At 45.0% G+C, this 25,376-nt stretch overlaps 1 protein-coding gene across 1 annotated transcript; it reads left to right on the top strand.

The window, feature by feature from the left end:
• Nucleotides 1-1,748: 1,748 nt before the first annotated feature.
• Nucleotides 1,749-25,376, top strand: LOC139452148 (uncharacterized). Its single transcript, XM_071233490.1, has 23 exons — nt 1,749-1,859; nt 2,162-2,248; nt 2,421-2,474; nt 3,847-3,994; nt 5,559-5,694; nt 6,875-6,935; nt 8,350-8,455; nt 9,317-9,414; nt 9,882-10,002; nt 10,526-10,654; nt 11,534-11,646; nt 11,980-12,101; nt 13,250-13,368; nt 13,949-14,081; nt 14,981-15,105; nt 15,957-16,067; nt 16,766-17,210; nt 18,635-18,765; nt 19,177-19,320; nt 20,518-20,655; nt 21,682-21,870; nt 23,241-23,427; nt 25,100-25,376. The coding sequence occupies exons 1-23, from the start codon at nt 1,749-1,751 to the stop codon at nt 25,374-25,376; spliced, it is 3,285 nt and encodes a 1,094-aa protein (XP_071089591.1).

Raw genomic sequence — 25,376 nt, 5'->3', positions numbered from 1 at the left:
CGAGCCATATTGGTAAGGGGTTTTATCTTTCGGTCATATTAACCCTGCTGTTTAATTATTAAGTAACATTCGTCCAGACGGCAGGGTGGACTGACCTATACTGACCGCTGACACATGATGGCCGATAGCTAACTCCCAATCTCCACATCTCTCTCCTTCCATGCGTTCCCAATGTGCGAATCAAGATCGGAGATGGAGACTACGTGTATATAAACCGACTACGTTTATATTCGGCATCGACACTTGGAGTTGACTCGTCGGTCGTAGCATAAACGGCAACAAGGGCGGGTGCTGCCATTCTTCTAAATACGGTATTGAATACACGGAGAAATACCTACAAATGTAAGTCTTCACTCGCTGAAAACAATAATGACTATGGTTCTCAGGCACCACCCGCATCATGATAAAGTCTGCCGCATGTTTTGTTTTTGTTTCCAAAAATTAATCCTAATATTTAAACACAATGCATAAAAAAATGAAAATGGAAACAAAAACGAAACGTGCACAGAACTTTATGAGTGAGGGAGTATGGTTTTACGCCGCTTTTAGCAATATTCCAGCAATATCACGGCGGGGAACACCAGAAATGGGCTTCACAATTTGTACCCATGTCGGGAATCGAAACCGAGTCTTCGGCGTGACGAGCGAACGCTTTAACCACTAGACTACCCGACCGCCCCTCAAAGAACTTTATGATGATGTTGACAGTGCCTGAGCATATAGACTTTTTATTATTTTTAGCCTATTGTCTTTACGTTTTACCTTTACCCAAAAGCCACCTGATCAGCCATGCTTTAACTTTGTCCCATTTTCTGTCTTGACAAAGGGCTTGTTTTTTAAGCAATGTTTCGTATGACTGAACAGCTACGTAAGTGGGTGAAGTCTTCAAAAAGCAATTTCATTGCGAGGTTTCTGTTTGTCATTTTACTTGCACCCTATGCTCTGAGGTAAAAGCTGCCATTAAGACATTCACCCTCCACTGAGCTCTGGAACTTTATCACGTGACACAGTACAGAAGTACAGTGTACCACCACCCCACTTTCATACCTACCTGTGTGCGGTAGGTACTGGAGCAACTATATAGCAATATAAACAACTATATGGCAACGTCATCATTCTACAAATATTTATCAACATTCTTTAAGTGACGATTGTTATTTGTAATAATAAGAAAATCTGTGAAATTTTGATTTTATGATTTGCAGGTGTTTTGGGTTTTCTGAAGAGTATAAACATTAGAGATAACAGAGTTTAATGCATATTTCTAACAGCTTTCAATATGTTTTATTTCCTTTTACTATAACAGCAGTGTATAAATATTTGAAGCGCCTCTGTATGCACGTGTCCTCCGTATCGTCACAGAGTAAGACGGACGTCATCTTTGTAGGAGTCGGAAGACGTGCTTGCTTTGAGACTAGAGCCTTGCTTGAGGTTCAATGCCTTGGTTCATTCATCTTGAGTTGAATGTTGAATCTTATATATTTGTTTGTTTATTTGTTTGTCGTTTTTATTCGAAGGTTGAATGTCGAATGTTAAGTGATTCGTGTTACTTTTTGTGGATGTGTAATCAGTTCCATCTTATCACTTTTAATAGATGAGTTGAATTTTTAATATTTGTTAATTTCTTTTGTTTTTTCTCTCGACGGTTTGAATGTTACATGTTGAATGTTAATTTTAAAAATTTTACGTTTAGTTTTTTTTGTTGTTGACAGTTTGAGAGTGTTGGATCTTCTCAGCTCTAGGAAACCATGAAGCTGTTATTTTCTGCCGTTGTCGTTGCGGTCGTTGTTATGATGCTGACGCCAGCCGAGTGTAAACGACGAACAACGAAGCGGAAAGACAGGCCAAAAAACTATGTGGTATGTAACCTGGAGTATTCTACATTTGTGCAAAGATGTTATTATAATTCATATGTTTTAGAAACTTTCAATAAATTATAATAGTGCTATGTCATGTAAAATGAATTGAATTGAATTAATCGTCCGCGTCATAAATTCAATTGAACGCTAATCGAAAAAGTAGTCTGTTAATGAACTGTTATCTATTCCTATGATATACTTGACATACATGATAGGGTTGATTATTTCACATACGCACACGCACACGCAACTACACATAATACAACTATAGCACGTCAATGTACCGACGTTGTGTATTGTAGCTGCCACGAAACGAGGCGGCCCCAGACGTCCCTGACCACGTCTCCAACTTCCTCGTCCACGGGGTCATCGACCACTACCGCCACCCGGTGAGTCAAAGAAACACCCTGTCCCTCCTCGCCCCAGGAGTTGTAACTACCGTAAATGTTCTCGTGAATAACTAAACTCCGATATATCAAAGAAAGCACACCGCTCGGTGTATATTTCCCGTTGTCATGTACAGTTGATAGTGTATGATGATTGTTATTGTTTGACTGACAGCCGAACGTCAACCACCAAGATGGAGGTGCCAAAGAGGCGGAGCTTCAACACGAGGTAGGAGACTACGCTTCCATAGTATGACGTCACTGTTTCTGAAGTTGTGGATAGTTTAGCTGTTGCCATAGCATCTTCCCGAGGCAAGGGAGTTAACTGACTATAAAAGTCCAGTTTTCACCTTGCCGAACTAGGCTGGTATTATGGAGTTACATTTTGGTTGGACTAACGAGTCTATGCATAGTCCAATCAAATTAGTGCAACGAAATCGAAATCCGGTCAGTAAACTGTCGTGTAGATTTCGGTCGATTGCAGGATTTGCAAAGCATGTACACCGCAAACTCGTTGTCAACAAATATTTTCCAAATCTTTTCATGTTTTTAATGAAGGTGCTCACCCATTTTCTGATGCACTTCGCGATGTAAGACCCGTTTTATCACACTATAGAACTTGATTATCGATCAGATCGTCTTGACTTGGCGCCGCCATTTTGTTTGATACAAATGCAAGTGATACGTGAGGTGGAAACTGATTGGTCCATAGGAGAGGCTCACACGGGACGTGATTTGTAATATCCACTGGTGGCGCTACGATCGAAACCAGGAATTACAGCCTAGTTCTGTAAGGGTGGAAACTGGACTTTAACAGTCAGTTAACTCCCTTGCTTCGGGAAGATGTTGCCATAGCGGCTAAGGGAAGAGGACGGGTAAATAGTCCTCGTCCAGTGAGTGAGTCGTGTTTTACGCCTCCTTGAACATCAAGCCAGTTACATCACGGAGTGTCAGGGGGCGTCCATTCATGCAGGTCAAGACATTTAACACTTTAGTGAAACCAGCGATCATGGGTATGATATTGGACAGCACCTGATATGGGCTTAAAACGAAACTCAAACAACATACGTCAAATATGCTCTATGTCGGCTTTTTAGTTTTGACTTCGTAGACTGTCGATCAGTGCAGAATGGACAGCGTCTAATGATTACACGCAACAAGTTCATTTATAGACCCGTGAAGATCCGGGTTAGAATAGGTCTTCAGATACCCATGCTTGCCGTAAAAGTCGACCATATGGCCTGTCGTAGGAGGCGACTAACAGGATCGGGTGGTTAGGCTCGCTGAATTGGTTGATGCTTGTCATGCGTAAACGATGCTCATGATGTCAATCTCTGGATTGTCTGGTCAAGTCACGATTATTTACGGACCGCCGACTTATAGCTGGTTTACTGGCGAGTGCAATCATTCAAGCCATCGTGCTAATCCCATTCAGTCGGCTCTCACGACATGCATCAGTTATTGGGGGTACATTCTACTCCGGAACCACCATGGGGTCTTTATTGAGAATAATGAAGATATTAAAAAGTGTTAGTGTTATTTTAAAGTCTTTGGGCCGAGATATAAAGTAATAAGATACCCTTTTGATGCTGTAATTGAAGATGTTTGAGATGAAGCGACGTCAGCACGGGGAGAAGGTGAAGAAACGTAGCGGGCTGTCAAAGAGGCTGCTGCGAGAGAGACGCTTCGTTGATGCCAAGGCGCCTGGCTGGACTAATGGAATTGTACCATATGAATTTGGCAACATTAGTACGTATATTTACATTGAACTCCTACGTAGAGGACCGCCTCCGTGGTCTAGTGATAGAGCGTCCGTCCGGAGAACGGAAGGTTCGGGGTTCGATCCTTGGCTGCGTCATACCAAAATACGTTAAAAGATAATACTTGTTGTTACCCTGTCTGGCGCAGCAACACACACGCGCACGTACATACACGTCGCTATATGAGTGCAATAATCTTGAACGCGACGTTAAACCCCATTTCACCTCTCATCTGTCACCTACCGAGATTAATTGGGATTTACGATCATCTTGGCGCTACCATTGTCTTAAGTCTGTGTTAAAGTATGGTAATTTCGATCATCTGGGCACTACGACGGTTGGGAGTTACGATCATCTGAGCACTACCATTGCCGTAAGTCTGTGTTAAAGTATGGTAATTACGATCTTGGCGCGACGACGGTTGGGAGTTACGATCATCTTAGCGCTACCATTGTCTCATGTCTGTGTTAAAGTATGGTAATTTCGATCATCCGGGAGTTACGACGGTCGGGAGTTTCAATCATCTTAGCGCTACTATTGTCTTAAGTCTGTGTTAAAGTGAGGGAATTACGATCATCCGGGGGCTACGACGGTTGGGAGTTACGATCTTCTTATCACTACCATTGTCGTAAGTATGTGTTAAAGTAAGGTAATTTCGATCATCTGGGCTACGGCGTTTGGGAGTTACGATCATCTTAGCGCTACCATTGTCTTAAGTCTGTGTTAAAGTATGGTAATTTCGATCATCTGGGTACCACGGCGGTTGGGATTTACGATCATCTTAGCACTACCATTGTCGTAAGTATGTGTTAAAGTAAGGTAATTTCGATCATCTGGGCTACGACGGTTGAGAGTTACGATCATCTTAGCGCTACCATTGTCTTAAGTCTGTGTTAAAGTATGGTAATTTCGATCATCTGGGCGCTACGACGGTTGAGAGTTACGATCATCTTAGCGCTACCATTGTCTTAAGTCTGTGTTAAAGTATGGTAATTTCGATCATCTGGGCGCTACGACGGTTGGGATTTACGATCAACTTAGCGCTACTATTGTCTGAAGTCTGTGTTCAAGTATGGTAATTTCGATAGTCTGGGCCCTACGACGGTTGGGGGTTACGATCATCTTAGCGCTACGATTGTCTTAAGTCTGTGTTAAAGTAAGTTAATTACGATCTTCAGGGGGCTACCAGGGTCTGTGTTAAGACATGGTAATTACGATCATCTTAGAGTTACGACTGTTGTAAGTCTGTGTTAAAGTATGAGAGTTACGATCACCTAAGCGCTGATATCCCAATGTAGAACGGGACCCATGTTAAATTTCTATTATATAGTATATCATTTTATATTCGATTATTAGGTTGTCATGACCAGTGTTTCAATCTTCTTTACCAAAGGGGGCATTTACACCATCTTCTACGGTAATGTGCCTGTTTTTTTTCTGACCACTCTTGACACCTCAGTCTTTCTTGACCTTCATCTGATGATTTTCTTACTGATATTCCAACTTATTCCCAATATTCTACGTAACTGCAATGTGTTTGTGTGTGTCGCCAGGTACTTCCCAGCAGGCCACGGTTCTGCAAGCCATGGCCACCATAGAGGAATATACCTGCATCCGCTTCTTCGAGAGAGGTTCCCCGGGATACAGTGTGTCACATACCAACTACCTACTGTTTATCAAAACATCCTCGTAAGTGTGTTTCTCGTAAATGTACTTTCAACTTCAACAACGATATTGCTGAACCATACATGCTACTATGAATTGATAAGTATTAACGCACTATAAACGAATGCTAAGGTTGTATGACATGAAGTGCTAAGTTCAATCTGGACAGGTCAAAACCCCGTCATGTCCAGGGCGTTCTCTCCCATTTCTATTGTAAAGGGAACTATGGAATACTGTACGTGACATACTTGCGATCTCGCATTGTCGCGATCTCGACCTTTTGATTTGTTTGTGTGTTTGTTCGTTTAGCGCCACACTCAGCAATATTCCAGCTATATGACGGCGGTCTGTAAATAATCGAGTCTGGACCAGACAATCCAGTGATTGACATCATGAGCATCGATCCATGCAATTGGAGTCGACGACATGCATCAACCAAGTCAGCGAGTCTGACCACCCGATCACGTTAGTCGCCTCTTACGACAAGCATAGTCGCCTTTTACGACAAGCACGGGTTGCTGAAGACCTATTCTACCCTGGTCTTCACGGTCCTCGACCGAATATGCCAAGAGTACGTGAATGCGAGATCGCGAAAACGCGAGATTTGGCCACAATTGGCATATTTAGCTCGTTTCCAACGGTCGACATCGCGAGAATGTCCCGTACAGTATTCCATAAACACACGTTTAGGCGTCATACAATGTATAGAGCATTGACGAAGAAAACCATGCAGTTATTAAGTGGGATATTGATATCGACACCTGCAAGTTAATATGACACGACCTGACCAGGACGCTATTAAATGTCTCATTCACAACTTCCCTACAATATGTTTCCTGAGTTTGCGATATGTGTCGATATAACCAGCTTTGCGTCAGTAGCAGACGTTTCCAAAATTACTTTTGTTTGTTTGTTTGTTGTTTAAAGCCACAGTCAGCAATATTCCAGCTATAACGGCGGTCTGTAAATAATCGCGTCTGGACCAGACAATCCAGTGATTGACAACATGAGCATCGATCCACACACTTGGAATCGATGACATGTATCAACCAAGTCAGCCCCCAAATACCAGTAATCTCCAAATGTTGAGGCAACATGAAACAAACGAACTTAAAATGGTTCCGTTCAGGTGCTTCTGATAGGTGCTGGTGCTTATTGGGCATGTATGATGTCATGTTACTGACAATCATTGCTGATGTTACAGATGCTGGTCCTACATCGGGATGCATTTCGGCCCACAATACATCTCTCCCTGCACCAACTTCGTGAGTAGGACAGACATCGTTTACCGCTCTGACGGCTATGATAATACATCCCATATTTTTAACTTATTGTGATAAATACCGTTGGTCAATCAGCTACCATACTCATCGACGAAGTTAAGATACCCAGGGCCCATTCGCATGCATAGCTTCTTTCAGCGAGTGTCGTCAACACCCACAAACTTGTTTATCAGTAACATCGCACAGAATTGCTCTCGCTTATTGGTGACCTTTGATTGGACGACGACTACTTTATCGATACCCTGGCCCCATTCGCTTGCATAGCTTCTTTCAGCGAGTGACGTCACCATCCACAAACTTGTTTATCAGTAACATCGCACAGAATTGCTCTCGCTTATTGGTGACCTTTGATTGGACGACGACTACTTTATCGATACCCTGGCCCCATTCGCATGGATAGTTTCTTTCAGCGAGTGACGTCACCACCCACAAACTTGTTTATCAGTAATATCGCACAGAATTGCTCTCGCTTTTTGGTGAACTTTGATTGGACGACTACGTTAGCGTCACCTATTTTGAGTCGGACACAAAACAAGGGTATAATGGTATTGGGTACAAGGTAATTGTAAACTATGAAGGAGATACAATGTGCTAATTAATCGATACTACAAATGAGTGAGTATTGTTTTACGACGATTTCAGCAATATTCCAGCAATGTCACGGCGGGGGACACCAGAAATAGGCTTCACACAGTGTATCCGTGTCGGGAATCGAACCCGGGTCTTCGGCGTGACGAGCAAACGCTTTAACCGCTAGGCGACTCCACGGCCCCGAGACTACATGTAATCCCATATCAATTTAAACATATTTTGCTAAATGTTTACCCTGAGAGTAAACCCGTGAAGATCCGGGGTAGAATTGGCCTCGAGTAACCCATGTTTCGTATGAGGCGACTATGGTTGGTTGGTTGGTTGGTTGGTTTGTAGCTTAACGCCGCACTCAGCAATATTCCAGCTGCATGACGGCGGTCTGTAAATAATCGAGTCTGGACCAGACAATCCAGTGATTGATATCGTGAGCATCGATCCACGCAATTGGGATCGATGACAAGCATCAACCAAGTCAGCTGATCTGACCACCCGATCCGTTAGTCCCTATGGTTGTAATGGGATCGGGTGGTCAGATTCGGGTATCCCAGATGCTCATGATGTCAACCATTGGATTGTCTGGTCCATACTCGATTATTTCCAGACCGCCGTAATACAGTTGGAGTATGGCTGACAAACAAACAAAGCTTTGAGAGTAACCATTTCAGTTTATCATTATAATGATTCTTCGGGGTTCCGTAATATATATATCCATTTGTTTTCCTTTGTTACTTCTAATCACTTTGAGTGTACACTATAATTTCACACATAATTTCTTGTGTTTGTACTGAAACGCTGTATGTTCCAGTTCACCGTCCTCCACGAGATCATCCACGCTCTTGGGGCGTGGCACGAGCACCAACACTACGACCGACAGCAGCAGCTTCAGTACTTCGCCAACAACGTCAGGAGTGGTCAGTCCTATTACCCGCGAGTGTGTGTGTGTGTGTGTGTGTGTGTGCGTGCGTGCGTGCGTGCGTGCGTGTGTTTTGGTGGTTGGTTAATATTATTAATATCATAGTGGTAGTAGTATTTGGAGTACTTGTAGTAGTAGCAGCAGCAGTAGTTGTAGTAGCTGTTTTTATTGTGTTGTTGTTGGAGGAGGAGGAGGAATAGTAGGAAAAATAGTAGTAGTAGTGGCACGGTTAGTAGTAGCAGCAGCGGCAGCAGCAGTAGTAGTAGTAACAGTAGCAGTAGTCGTAGTAGTAGTTGTAGCAACAGCAGCAGCAGTAGTAATAGTACAGCAGTAGCAGTAGCGGCAGCAGCAGCAACAGCAGCAGTAGTAGTAGTAGTTGTTGTTGGAGGAGGAGGAAGAGGAGGAATAGTAGGAATAATATATAGTAGTAGAAGTACTAGCAGCAACAGTAGTAGTAATAGTAGCAGTAGTCGTAGTAGTAGTAGCATTAGCAGTAGAAGTAGTAGTAGAAATAGTAGCAGTAGTTGTAGTAGTAGTTGTAGCAACAGCAGCAGTAGTAGTAATAGCAGCAGCAGCAGCAGCAGTAGTAGTAGTAGTAGCAGTTGTTGTTATTGTGTCGTTGTTGTTGGAGGAGGAGGAATAGTGGGAATAATAGGAGTAGTAGTGGTACGGTTAGTAGTAGTAGCAGCAGTAGCAGTAGTAGCAGTAGCAGCAGCAGTAGTAGTAGTAATACTAGCAGTAGCAGTAGTAGTAGCAGCAGCAGTAGAAAGGAGCGGCAGTGGTAGTAGCAGTAGCAGTAGTAGAAGTAGTAGCAGCGGTTGTTGTATTATCCAATTGCTATCTGTACTTTCATACAAAGGTGCCGAGAATAACTTCGCCCTGCCGCCAGCATCTTGGCATGACGACTTTGTGAACCTTCCCCTGGATCTGCAGTCTGTCATGATGTACGGAGACTATGTGAGTCCAGCTTTATATCCACACATGCCACCTTTCAGACACAAATAATCCGACTCATCCAAATAAAAGAAATTAAAAATGCTCCACTGTTATACGTATGATGAAACTAATGTCATTAATCTTCTGTGGGGCGGTCGGGTAGCCAAGTGGTTAAGGCGTTCGCTCGTCACGCCGAAGACCCGGGTTCGATTCCCGATATGGGTACAATGTGTGAAGCCCATTTCTGCTGTCCTCCGCCGTGATATTGCTGGAATATTGCTTAAAAACGGCGTAAAACCATACTCACTCACTAACCTTCTGTGTGAGGGCAACATTGTCTTACTTTGTCGGTAACAGTAACTCTTAGAAATGCCATTCACACTGAAAGAGGAATGACCAATTCCTTAACTTGATTATGTCCAACTACCTGAGGGCAAATCAGTTTTACAATCACAGTTTTGAGTTGGGGCTTATCCAATTTGTTCCAGGACTTCTCAATAGACAGATCCTCGAGGAAGACCATCGACCCCTACTCAGATGATGTCGCCGACACACGTGACGACTTCTGGATCGTCATGCACGAACTCAGCATTGCCTATCAGTGTGCTTGTGAGTCGAAACTTGCCTATCAGTGTGTTTGTCAGTCGAACATTGCCTACCAGTGCGTTTGCGAGTCGAACATTGCCTATCAGTGTGTTTGTGAGTTGAAAATTATCTTGGGTGTGTTTGTCAGTCGTCATTGCCTACCAGTGTGTTTGTGAGTCAAACATTGCCTATGTGCGTGTTTGTCAGTCGAACATTGCCTGTGAGAGCATTTGTCAATCGAACAGTTTATACTTGCGTGCTTGTCAGACGAACATTGCGTATGAGCGTGTTTGTCAGTCGAACATTGCCTGTCGGTGTGTTTGTAATTCGAACATAACCCACATCTTTGTTTGTAAGTAGAACTTTGCTTCTGTTTGGAAGGCGAAAATTGTCTACTGTTGTTGTGTTTTTTTCTTGATCTTATAAGACGATAATTTTTGTTGTGTATACATGACTTGTTCAACATAAGACTTCACGCAAAAGTCGCATTCATAGCATCCATTGAGAACACAGATCGTAAAAGTTGACTTAAACGTCTGTCATCTAGCCAGGTGCAGTGGCGCCCCTCCAACCTGCTCCAACGGCGGCTACGCCGGCATCTACAACGACGCATGCAGCTGCATCTGCCCGAAAGGCCTCGACCCTGCAACATCGTGTGCTACATTACAGTCAGGAGGTACTCACTACAGCAGCACTAACAACATCTCGAAATACGCGTAGTCATGTGCTTGTTATGCAAGTTATTTAACAGAATTCAGCACTATTACGATCGACCGGCACTGGTCGATCTTTATCCTCGATTATGTTTGGCATCTTTGTTGAATGATAATAATAAGCAATCAAGGCCCAATCGCTATTCCATCATTAATTCTGAAGTGACCTCTCAACCTTTCTTATCGATATTTTCCACAGTTCTCTGCATATAAGTGTGATCTTATTTGGAACCCCATGTTTGGGATGTGACTTCCCACACAGTTGTCCCTCGTATGGACATCCCACACAGTTGTCCCTCGTATGGACATCCCACACAGTTGTCTCTCGTATGGACATCCCACACAATTGTCCTTGTATGGACATCCCACACAGTTGTCTCTCGTATGGACATCCCACACAGTTGTCCTCGTATGGACATCCCACACAGTTGTCTCTTGTATGGACATCACACACTGTTGTCCCTCGTATAGACATCCCACACAGTTGTCCCTCGTATGGACATCACACACAGTTGCCCCTCGTATGGACATCCCACACAGTTGCCCCTCGTATAGACATCCCACACAGTTGTCCCTTGTATGGACATCCCACACAGTTGCCCCTCGTATGGACATCCCACACAGTTGTCCCTCGTATGGACATCACACACAGTTGCCCCTCGTATAGACATCCCACACAGTTGTCCCCTGTATTGAGATCCCACACAGTTGTCCCTTGTATGGACATCCCACACTTGTGTCCCTTGTATGGACATCCCCAGTTGCCCCTCGATAGGAGGGATAGGTTTAAGTGGTCCGATATTCAGGGCAATGCTCGTCTACATCCTTCTCCTGACTTGCAGTGCAGGGCGGTGTGTTCAGGCTGACTCCCTCCAACCCGGAAGTACAGTTCACTACCCCGGGTGCTCCCAACACGGGTATTGCAGCCAACTCTAATTACATGTGGATCTTCTGGGTAAGTTATTATTATTTTTATAGAATTCACAAAAATCACTTCATAAAAACGTTGACGTCGTCCGCCTTTTATAGGGGTGTTCAAGTTCACAGGCGTCATTTCCGATTCCACCTCCTGCACGTGAGAAGCCTGATGGTTAAAGCGTTCGCTTGTCACGTCAATGTCTCGAGTTTGACTCCACACGTGACTATCCAGTTTGTAGTTCTTCTCGATGCTGATCGCATAATGCTGTTGATGCGCTGCGGAAAACAGCATACACGTTTTTAATATGTTTCAGATAGGCATACAGATCCCACACTGATAACAAACACGTTCATTCATCCATTATTGCAGGCGCCTGACGATGGCTCCAAGGTCGTGGTTGACATTGAGCATATATTCGCGGCGGGGACCAGCTCATCCTGCATCTCCACGCTCCGCATCTCCCGGGATCTCATCGGCCAATCGGGCAGCGAGTTAGTATTAAGTACAGTTTCATCTAAAGGGCGGAAAATCAAATGTCTCGCATCAGATATGTGTTAGTCCACTTCGCACCTCAGTGGACTGCAAGCAACCATTGCGGCATAGTCTAAGCTAGAACTGATTATCTAGATATTCACAGAACGAATATTAAACAGTAACTTTATATTTCCAAGACTAAAGATTGACCGCTCTGACAAAAGATTATTTAAATGGCATTTAATGTTGTTATGGCCGCACGACATTGAGAAACATTTTTCACTTTCGTCACCTTGCGCTGCTTCAACCTGTCAGATTCTATAATGATGATGACAACCCTGGTTGGCTGGTTGGTTGGTTCATTGTTTAACGCCAAACTCAGCAATATTACAACGGCGGTCTGTAAATAATCGAGTCTGGACCAGATAGTCCAGTGGTTAATATCATGAACATCGATCCATGCAATTGGGATCGATGACATGCATCAACCAAGTCAGCGAGCCTGACCACCCGATCCCGTTAGTCGCCTCTTACGACAAGCATAGTCGCCTTTTATGGCAAGCACGGGTTGCTGAAGACCTATTCTACCGGGATCTTCACGGGTCAACTACCCTGGTGTTGCTGCCGAGAGCAAAATGCAGAATGCATGAAATAGGAACCATTTGCTTGTTTGATGCCCTTGTCGATGCGTTTGATAGGTGTGTTAAATATAGATGTCAAATACATCTTGCTTGTCGAGAGAGCCGACTAATGGATTCGGCGGTTACACTATGTGACCTGTCTGTTTGTGTGTCATCAGGCCCTAATAGTGTGTGTCATCAGGCGCTGATAGTGTGTGACCTGGGTCGTTGTGTGTCATGCCCTGATTGTGTGTGACATGGCTGATTGTGTGTCATGGCCTGATGGTGTGTGGCCTGTGTGATTGTGTGTCTTTATGCCCTGATAATGTGTGACCTGTCTGATTGTGTGTCATCATGCCCTGGTGGTGTGTGACCTGGCTGATTGTGTCGTCATACCCTGATGGTGTGTGACCTGGCTGATTGTGTCATCATGCCCTGGTGGTGTATGACCTGAATGATTATGTGTCATCATGCCCTGATGGTGTGTGACCTGAATGACTGTGTGTCAGCAATCCCTGATGCAAGGGAGGTAATGTCTTCTGCAGATACTGCGGTTCCGAGTTTGGCAAATCTATCATCTCCCTTGGCAACGTTGTGGTCATCGAGCTGGACGCCGGTACCGCCACCAACAGCTACATCAAGGGCACCGCCACCCTGCAATCAGGTAACTGCCACCCTCCTCCCCTTTCCTCCCGCATTAAGCTGAAACACTGTGACATATTCAAAGCAACCTTCAACCAAGCCCAAATTGCTGCGATCAAGATGGCAACCATGCACAAGCTATAATAACAAATATACTTTAAAGATAAAGTTTGAAAAAAAGATTAACTAACTGTTCTGATGGCTGCAACTGACACACATGGATATCCGTGAACCTCCCATGTGTGATTGTGAGATGAGGTGTGTGTGTGGCTGCTTGTACTAGTCCGGCATAATGCCGACTTTATAGTGCTAGCTCATTGAAATACCATGCCACAGTTTAACATGAATACCCCACTCGAACAGAATATACTGACTCAGAATCGACCAGCCCTTGTTTTAGCCCCTTAATGCCGAGCGCCAGGCAGGGTAACAACACGTACCATCTTTTAACGTCTTTTAGTATGACGGGGATCGAACATCCGACCTTCGGCTCTCCGGGCGAACGTCTACCACTAGTCCACGGAGGCGGTCAATATTGATAAGGAGGTTCGTGACAAACGGTAACAAGTATGACACCAATGATATAACAATACCATATTCAGTTGATGACTGGTGCTACGACCTCAGTGACAATGGAGAGACCTACAACGACAACGTCAACGTGACTGTCACCAACGCCGCCTGCCTGCCCTGGTCCCAGGCATCCAGCTGCGACTACAACCCAGCTGAGATGACGTGAGTAGCAACTCTTCTCTTCGGCATGTTTGTCCATTCAACCTCGTGGTGGGCCAGGCTGAGATTTGCCCCAGGGCACTGGTGGTCCAGTCATCTAAACAGTGGGTCGGGCTGAGATTTACTCCAGGACACGGGTGGTCCAGTCATCCAAATAGTGGGTCGGACTGAGATTTACCCCAGGGCACGGGTGGTCTAGTCATCTAAATAGTGGGTCGGAATGAGATGTACCCCAGGACACGGGTGGTCTAGTAATCTAAATAGTGGGTCGGACTGAGATTTAGCTCAGGGCACGGGTGGTCTAGTCATCTAAATAGTGGGTCGGACTGAGATTTAGCCCAGGGCACGGGTGGTCTAGTCATCTAAATAGTGGGAAGGGATGATTATTACCCAAGACCAAGGGCGTTCCAGTGGTCTGAGAAGCCACAATTCGCTGTGCAGAGTTACACCCCTTAGACGTGTCACGCCCATCGGATCATTGATTCGTCCCAGTTAAGATCCTTGGGTTGTCAGCTCATCTATGATAAGTGTTACTTCTGCATGTGTGGGCTTTCCTTGCACACTAAGCAGACGCGCCGTCATTAAAATGCATTGCTGGTGTAAGCAGCTTCAAACCAACTCAGGGGCGGTCGGGTAGCCTAGTGGTTTAAGCGTTCGCTCGTCACGCCGAAGACCCGGGTTCGATTACCCACATGGGTACAATGTGTGAAGCCCATTTCTGGTGTCCCCCGCCGTGATATTGCTGGAATAATGCTAAAAGCGGCTTAAAAACCATACTCACTCACTCAAACGACATCACCTACTACCCGGTGTTGATGTACGCGGCGTCAGTTTACGCGGTGTTGATGTACCCGGTGTCGGTGTACCCGTTGTTGATGTGACGACGTCTACTTCCCCTTCAGCCTGAGGGCCGACTACAGCGGCAACAACTGCAGGAACCCCGAGATGGTGCTTCCCCAGCCCTGGTGCTATACCTCCATCGACCAGTACAGCTGTAAGATCACCCTCTGTGACGTGTGTCAATACGGTAAGTTCTGTTATACAAAACACCACCCTTACGACACCCCCCTTGACCTAACATTCCCGCTGCTACTCGGGCACAAACACCTACAAACATGCACGACTCAAATCTACCAACAACCCATGTCACGACGCCACACACCCACCACACACTACACAACACCCCATCCGCACCCACACACCACACATCACACACTACACAACACCCCATCCACGCACCCACACACTACACAACACAAACCCCATCCACACACAAACACGCCACACAAAACACACCCCCATCCACATACACGACACACAACACAACACAACAAACACCCTATCCATATCCGCATAACACAACACACACCCCATCCACAACAACACACCATGCATCACACACCACACGCACACCACACACCCCATCCCCACCAACACACCACACAAAACACACCAAACACTCAATCCATACTACACACCTCGCCACATACCCTCACACCACACACAAACACACCATACACCACACACCAACACAACACACAACACACGCCACACACTACACACATCACACCACAACCCCATCCACACCACCACACCACACACCACACACCACACACCACACGCCACACACTACACACATCACACACCACAACCCCATCCACACCACCACACCACACACACCACACACCACACACCACACGCCACACACTACACACATCACACACCACAACCCCATCCACACCACCACACTACACACAACACACAACATACAACACACAACACAACCCACCACCCACCCCATCTACATCCACAAACCACACTTCCCCATCTACACCCTTCACACACACAATATTCCAATGTCATGTACTATTGTTTCAGGCAGGACCTACGACAGCTACGACAACTGCGACATGCTCATTGCAAGCAACACCGACTACTGCAGCACAGCCGACTCACAGTATGGTTGTCGAAAAACATGCGAGGAGCTGGGTAACCTATATCTCTTGACTTCCACCTATTGTTGACCCGTGAAGATCCGGGGTAGAATAGGTCTTCACAACCCATGCTTGCCGAAAAAGGCGACTATGCTTGTCGTAAGAGGCGACAGGATCGGGTGGTCAGGCTCGCTGACTTGCTTTATGCATGTCATCGATTCCAGTTGCGTGGATCGATGCTTAGGATATTAATCACTGGATTGTCTGGTCCAGACTCGATTATTTACAGACCACCGTCATATAGCTGGAATATTGCTGAGTGCGGCGTTAAACAACAAACCAATCCAAAACCCACTTATTGTCCTCTCTGTGGGATGAGTGAGTGGAGTAAGATACTACATAGCTTTCAACACTATTACATCAACATGACGGCGGAGAACAACAAAATTGAGTTTCATATATTGTTCTCATAAAGGGACTCGAACCCTGGTCTTCGCCGTGGTGAGCACATGCTTTAACCACTGGGCTACCACACTGCTACTAAGCCTTTGATAAAGAGTTATGCTTGTTTGCCTGACTAAAAATGTTTCGAGAAATAAGGTGCTCACATCACCTGTCGGCAAAGTAGCCGCTGGGTCAATCACCTGAGCCAGGTAGGTGATGGTGGATCTTTTGATCCCGCCTACAATCACGTGTGAACAGGTGACATATATGTACTGTGAGGAATCAGCTTTGTATCCATGGTTTTTACAGCAACAATCACAACAACATCGTCTACAACGACTACTCCTACCACTACGACAGCAACTACCACTACGTCTACAACTACTTCACCAACAACTACTACTCCTACTACATCAGCAACTACTCCTACTACTACGACTGCAACAACCACAACGTCTACCACTACTAAACCAACAACTACTACTTCTACTACAACATCAACAACTACTACTTCTACAACTACTACTACTACAACAACTCCAACGGCAACAACAACGACCCCAACTCCTCCGACGAAGGTGTGTCCTTCTGGCTACTCACTACACTCCGGGGATGGCCAGTGCTATAAATTCTTCACTACTAAAAAGAATTACCGCAAGGCCAAGACCCAGTGCGCCCTAGACGGGGGACTTATCACGTCTGTTGAGTCGGCCGCCGTCAACCTGTTCCTGGTCCAACTCAGAGCTGCCGCAGGGTAGGTTCACCCGATAAACACACACCAACCTCCCCTACCCCCCAAAAAAAAGAAAAAGAAGAAAAAAAATCCCACAAAGTTCTACCCCCATCCACACATCCCCAATTCCCGCACGCCTTCCTCAATCCACACATACACCTACCCCCATCTACTACGCTATGGCTACATATGAATGGGCGATGACGCGATGGCTACATATGAATGGACGATGACACGACGGCTACATATGAATGGACGATGACACGATGGGTACATATGAATGGACGATGACGCGATGGGTACATATGAATAGACGATGACGCAATGGGTACATATGAATGGACGATGACGCGATGGGTACATATGAATAGACGATGACACGATGGATACATATGAATGGACGATGACGCGATGGGTACATATGAATGGACGATGACACGATGGATACATATGAACTGGCGTTGACACGATGGTTACATATGCATGGACGATGACGCGATGGCTACATATGAGTGGACGATGACACGATGGGTACATATGAATGGACGATGACGCGATGGGTACATATGAATGGACGATGACGCGATGGGTACATATGAATGGACGATGACGCGATGGATACATATGAACTGGCGTTGACACGATGGTTACATATGCATGGACGATGACGCGATGGCTACATATGAGTGGACGGTGACGCGATGGCTACATATGAATGGACGGTGACGCGATGGGTACATATGAATGGACGGTGACGCGATGGGTACATATGAATTGGCGATGACACAATGGCTACATATGAATGGACGATGACGCGATGGGTACATATGAATGGACGATGACACGATGGCTACAAAAGATACCAGAATATTTTTGGTCACTGCTACAAGACATACAATTTGTTTTTTTCGAAGGAAAAGTGGAAAATTCCTTTAAAAATATAAAATACAGGTCCCCTAGCGGGCCCACACATTCAGCACCTTCATCCAGTAGCTCCTGGGACTCAATTTCGACTTGAATATGAATGAATGTCATTGAGAGAAAAAAACATTAATGGCTGCACTAATAATAGCAGTAAGAACTAACCGAGCGGGATCAACGCTACCTTTCTTTGTCAGTGTCAATATGACTTCAATGAGGCAACGACACAGTAAACCCTCTTTAAACTGGAACCTCCTGACTGCGATTAATATCGTCTACATATATAAAATGACATTTCAATCACGATTATACATTAATCCGGAAACTATTTAATCTGCATGATACAGAGCTGTCCGGATGCGCGAGGGGTAAAACATCCTCCCGTAACCTCTCCCTTGATATTCTTAAAACCATAACCCCTGGCTAGCATTAAAGGTCGCCCTGCGATAGGCAAAATGTGAAGCAGAGGTACGGGCGGAATGAACTTTGGTGATGAACTTTTATTGAGCCACAGTGTTTTGTAGTTCCAGATTCTCCGCCTCTCCGATGTTCATCAACGCTCGGTGGCACAAGAGGAAGCAGTACTGGTACTGGGTGACCTTGGGCAAGAGGGTCAAGGTCGCCAGCCTCTATACCAACTGGAACTCCAATAACCGTAAGGCACTTGCCGTGTTCAGCAATATTCCAGCTAAATGCCGGCGGTATGTAGGTATTCGAGTCTGGACCAGAGAATCCAGTGATCCAGGAGTTATTATGAGGCCACGACATTAGGGTACGATGGCATGCAATCAATCAAGTCAGCGAGATTGACCATTCTGCCCAATCAGTTCCCTATCACAATAGGGCCGGCACCGTGGTCTTGAGGTAGAGCGTCCGTCTGTTGTTTAACGCCTCACTCAGCAATATTCCAGCTACATGTATTTGACTACAGTCTATAAGTAATCGAGCTTGGCCCAGACAATCCAGTGATTGACATCTTGAACATAGATCTACGTAACTGGGATACGATGACAGTAAAGTTTGTTGATGTAATTCAGTGTGACACGTATAACGTCGTTGTCCTCAGCCGACGGCCCCGACGGTGATGCGGCTGCGAGGATCATGTGTGCGGTGATGGAGCCAGCGTCCGCCGGGAGTCAGTGGGTCCCTAGCAGATGTAACAAGAACTACTTCATCTGCAGGACCAACACCGTCTCCGCTGTTCTCAGTGGTCTGTGTAACATATACTCTCCCACTTCCCAACTAAACTCATTTCCTGCCCTCGAACACCCTCCCCCCAAAACCCCCCCCCAAAAACAAAACAAAAAAAACCCAAAAACAACAATACACACAAAAAAAAAAGAAAAAAGAAAAAAGTATCGATGCAAGTATGAATCGCGTAACACCAACTACTGACAGAAATATTTCGTAAAGTTTACTAACTTAGTGAATTTCACTGTCCACCCAGACACTAAAATGTTTGTGGATTTTACTAAGCAGTTAGTACTTTCTTTTACCAATTTGGCTAGTAGTGTCCTGTCGTAGATTAGTTAAGTTTACTGATCAGTTAGTTCAGATTACTTTCCATCTTTCAAAGAACTACTGCTTTAAGTAGTGAATTATACTAATTTAATCAGTGATATTTACTAATCTTCTGTCCATGATTTACTAATTGCAATGGCTACTAAGCATGTGGTAAATATTACTGCACTTTAAAGGGCACGTTAAGTCAACATAGCAACTTTGCAGATTTTAATACTTTAGGGTATACTTCATTACAAATGCTTGACCAAAATTAAATTTAAACAACGGAAATAGCATACAACAGACGAAAAAAGAAGGCGAAATCGTTCCGAAACGAAAAAACTCCTCCTCTGAGGGGATTCCCCTTATTGGTGTTGAAACGGGTTCCTGATGTTTGACGCCCTGCGCAATTTTAACGGTCATTACGATCGAGCCAATGCCCAGTCCGTCTGCTTCCGCCTTATGTTATCGTAAGTAAATCAGTTACAAGTTCACGATACAAAAACATATCATAGGTCAAACATACATTATTTTAATTATATGTCATTGTACTCTGTTTTACTACCAGAGAAGTTGCCCAAAGGGGCCTTTATCCCACAAAACCCTTTGTTAGACAAGTCATTCAGAAGGCTGGTTTTATGTTGTACCATTATGTACCCTAACAATGCCAGGATCCGCTCAGTGACGTTTCGAAAGCCAGTTCCGACCCGATATTGATCCTTACTCTGTGGAGCATTTCCGCACTGGTGGCTTTCACCCATGTCCATGTTAAGTATTTCCGTTATACCGTCACCCCGGCTGCATCCAGTGTGGCCATCCCATCCTCGCTATAACGTGACACGCCGTGATTTAACTTATTTACTGTTCAATTTGGCGCTAAACCTATCTCACTCACCCATTCCAGCCGGAAGTGACCGCCAGTCTGCCAAATGCCGTGACCTCAGGTCGGAGTGTCAGAAGTTCCTGCACGACGACCCTGCTATGTGTAACAGGAAGCTCGCTAAGTCCTGCCGGGCCACATGCGGCCGATGCAACCCTAACGGTAATGCTGCCTCTTCATCAGTTATCAACGCGTTCTCCGTTAATATCTCCACCATGATAGCGACACATACAGTTTTGTGGAAAGAAGTAATGTATGTATTAGGAAATATAATATTGGGAATTTTTAGAAACACAGAATTAGAACCTTCTCTTTTTGTTTTCGTTTGTACTGATGACGCTTATGATTCCAGTTTGAATTTACACGATATTCTGAATACACCTAAAGGTAAAATCTTTTAGGATCCAGGACTGTTTTGCATAGCGACCCCTCTTGAGGTGAAATGGGGTTTAACGTCGCGTCCAAGATTATTGCACTCATATAGCGACGTGTGTGTGTGTGTTTGTGTGGCTGCTTGTACTAGTCCGGACTGATGCCGATTTAAAGTGATAGCTCACTTAGATACCATGCCGCAGTTTAACATGAATACCCCACTCAGACACAGTATACTGACTCCGAGCCGACCAGTCCTTGTTTTAGCCCCTTAATGCCGAGCCTCAGACAGGGTAACAACAAGTACCATCGTTTAACGTCTTTTGGTATGACGTAGCCGGGGATCGAACCCCGGACTTTCCGCTCTCCGGACGGACGCTCTACCACTAGACCACGGAGGCGGTCCGACCCCTCGTGTGCATAGAACATGCCTAAATAGTATAAATACCATTTCTTTTCTGTTTAGTTATATTAGTTATATTACCACTCTTTTAACCCAGGCGGTCTCATACCCGTGAAAATCCGGGGTAGAATAGGTCTTCAGCAACCCATGCTTGCCGTAACAGGCGACTATGCTTGTCGTAAGAGGCGACTAACGGGATCAGGTGGTCGGGCTCGCTGACTTGGTTGATGTATGTCATTGTATCCCAATTGCGTGGATCGATGCTCATGATGTCAATCACTGGATTGTCTAGCCCAGACTCGATCCTTTTAACAAACCGCCGCCTTATAGCTGGAATATTGCTGAGTGCGGCGTTAAACAACAAACAAAAAAACCTGTCTCATGTACATGTATAACCTCCATCTTCCCAACAGGAATGACTTGCGCAGTGACGACACCTTCTGCTGCTGATTACGTGACTTTGAATTCGTCCGAGACTCAGCTGACCCCTGGACAGTTCGTGAAGTATCAGTGTAGGAAGAAATACGTCCTCAAGTCCGGAGAGTTGAGACGGGCCTGCACGCTGACCGGGGCGCTGACCGGCGATGCTCCGATCTGCACAGGTACGATGTACAGCCATTACCCTTAACTCCACTCGCTGATAACTTTACTGCTCAAAGATGGATCTTCAGCAACCTATGCGTGTCGTAAGAATCGACTAACGGGATCGGGTGGTCAGACTCGCTGACTTGGTTGATGCATGTCATTGTGTCCCAATTTTGTAGATCGATGCTCGTGCACATGATATCAATCACTGGATTATCTGGCTCGATTACTTAGAGACCGCCGTCATAAAACTGGAATATTACTGAGTGCGGCGTTAAACAACAACAATCAAACTATATTCTCATTTATCTTTCGTATCCACAGGATAAACTTGGATATATAAACTCACTTAATTGGCTGCTTTTGAATATGTATTATCTATATTTCTTTTAATTTTCTATCCATTTATTTTCAACACGTTGGTTATGAATAATGATCATATTAAGGAGGAGAATTTATGGATGTCACCTTTATTGTGAGGAACACAACGTTTCGGAGTATATGCTTACTCCTTCAATATCATTCACCTGATGAAGACCCGTGAAGATCCGGGGTAGAATAGGTCTTCAGCAGCCCACGCTTGCCATAAAAGGCGACTATGCTTGTCGTAAGAGGCGACTAACGGGATCGGGTGATCAGGCTCGCTGACATGGTTGATGCATGTCATTGTATTCCAATTGCTTGGATGCTTGCCGTAAAAGGCGACTATGCCTGTCGTAAGAGGCGACTAACGGGATCGGGTGGTCAGGCTCGCTGACTTGGTTGATGCATGTCATCGATCCCAATTGCGTGGATCGATGCTCATGATATCAATCACTGGATTGTCTGGTCCAGACTCGATTATTTACAGACCGCCGTCATATAGCTGGAATATTGCTGAATGCGGCGTTAACCAACAAACAAACCAACCAACCAACCAATTGCGTGGATCGATGCTCTTCGTGTCAATCACTGGATTGTCTGGTTCAGACACAATTATTTACGGATCGCCGTCATATAGCTGGAATATTGGGAGTGGGTCGTCAAACAACAACAAACAAACAAACAAACAAAATATATTCACATATATCTCTGATTTCATATCTACAGGATAAACTTGGACAGTTAGATTCCGTTAGTTGGCTGCCTTTGAAAATGTATTATCTATATGTTTGGTAAATTTCTGTATCCATCTATTTTCGACACGTTGGTTATGAATAATGATCATATTAAGGAACAGAATTTATGGATGCCAACTTCTTTAAAGTGAGGAATACAACGTTTCGGAGTATATACTTTGAAACGTTGTGTTCCTTATAATAAAGAAGTTGAAATTCATAAAGTCTCTTCCTTACGTGAATCACTTCTAAATGTCTTTCAAAGACTTCATCATCTTCCCTTTCTGTAGATTTATCTAACACTGTGTCGAGCGTGAACGGACGGAAACTGGGGCCAATGCTGAGTTTCCCAGCTGACTTCCAGCTGTACGGCAAGCCAGTCATCAGGCGCCATGGCCAGGTGTCGCAGTGGAAGGCTTTCTGCGCCACGGAGGGGGATGTTATCTTCATGGTCTTGAGGAAGAAGAAAAGAAAGAGGTCAGCCTTTTGTTCCACAGTTCATAGCGAGGATCTGAGTTTGGTTGAACGCCGTTTTTTACAGTATTTCAGTTATAAATCGGCGTGTCATCTTGATGTGAGAGGAAAGAACGAAGAGTGAGTATGGTTTTACGCCGCTTTTAGCAATGTTCCAGCAATATCACGGCGGGGGACACCAGAAATGGACTTCACACATTGTACCCATAGAGGGAAATCGAACCCGGGTCTTCGGCGTGACGAGCGAACGCTTTAACCACTAGGCTACCCCACCGCCCCTAAGAAGGAAGAGGTGCAGGCTTTAGACGTGATGAAACCCACGAGCATTGTGTGGTGCTGACAATCCTAGAAACATTATTTGGGTGAACTTTCGATCATAGGTTTCTGGAACGCCAAAGAAACGCAACTCTGCACTGCGTCGGGTAAGACGTCTACCCCCACCCTTTTGTATAATAATTACACATAAGTTTTGTTAACTCGAAGACCTAGGAACTAGAGATTTGTTAAGTTTAACATAATTCGAGACAAGCGGAGTGGCGATATGTGACCAAAGTACCGATATGGATTCTGCCTCGACTATAAAGCTCTATCCTCACACAGATATGACCTTTGAACCTTTGAGCGTCGTAAACGCGGAGTTCTAGTTAACGACGTTTCACAGTATCGTTGCCTTCTTGTGTCCCCGTGGATAGAGCAGTGTAACGTCGTCCGGATGGGCCAGTGAAAATAACATACAGTGAGTGAGTGAGTTTGATTTTACGCCGATTTTAGCAATATTCGAGCAATATCACGGCGGGGGACACCAGAAATGGACTCCCACATTCTACCCATGTCGGGAATCGAACCCGGGACTTCGGCGTGACGAGCGAACGCTCTAACCACCAGGCTACCCGACCGCTCCGAAAATAACATACAACAGACTTGAAATAGTGAAGATTATTAAGAACACTTATTTGAAGAAGTGGTGTAATTGAAGCAACGATTAACCGTATTACTCTAATTACAAAAAACAACAACCATATGGTTGTTGTTTTTTGTAATTAGAGTAATACGGTTATGCATTGGAGCATTGTGCTGTTCAAGACGACTTTATGAAGCCGAACAAAACTTAACCGACCAACAATTTCTTGAGGTGATCTTTCCTCCAAATCTATGCTTTAGAGTGAGCGAGCGAGCGAGTGAGTTTTGTTTTACGCCGCTTTTAGCAATATTCCAGCAATATCACGGCGGGGGACACCAGAAATGGGCTTCACACATTGTACCCATGTCGGGATTCGAACCCGGGTCTTCGGCGTGACGAGCGAACGCTTTAACCACTAGGCTACCCGGCCGCCCCGTTATACTTTAGACTATAACCACACATTCAACAATACATTCACTTGACTAATGTTACAAAATAAAATACATTCGCAAATTTAACAATAATGGTGTCTGATGCAATTTCCTATCATGACTTGTTTTACATGTTCCCGTGGTTTTCAGGTGAACAGTTGACTTGCCTTTGCGTGTGTTTGTGACGGCTGCCACCGGAGCGGCAGGATACGCTCACCCTTTCGCTAACACCTGGTATCACCACTATGTGATAGTGATCCTTAAACACATGCTTTATATAATTTAGTTGGAATCCTACAATGTTAAAAGCAATTATGGAAAGGATTTAGTCGCTTTTTTCCAGGTCCGAGATCGTCGGTGTCAACAAGGTGAAGTGCATGAACGACCGCGTGATGACGTGGGATGTAGCCGAGGAGGAGCGTATCACCGTCCAGCCAGGGGACTACCTCGGGGCGGGGGACTTGGAAGGGGGTCATCTCCAGTATAGCTGGTGCGACGGGGGCAAGAAGATGGTGTATGACACGTACCTGGAATCCGAGCTTCGACCAGGAGAGACAGTCGCCATGGAGGGAGGAGAGTGCCTCGTTATTGAAATGGACGCTGTCATCATTCCTCTGTAA

This window comes from Haliotis cracherodii, unplaced genomic scaffold (genome assembly GCF_022045235.1).
Source record: "Haliotis cracherodii isolate W230 unplaced genomic scaffold, xgHalCrac1.p SCAF_9, whole genome shotgun sequence".
NCBI lineage: Eukaryota > Metazoa > Mollusca > Gastropoda > Lepetellida > Haliotidae > Haliotis > Haliotis cracherodii.
Note: the sequence above shows the minus strand (reverse complement) of the source record. Positions and strands in the feature narration are given on the sequence as shown.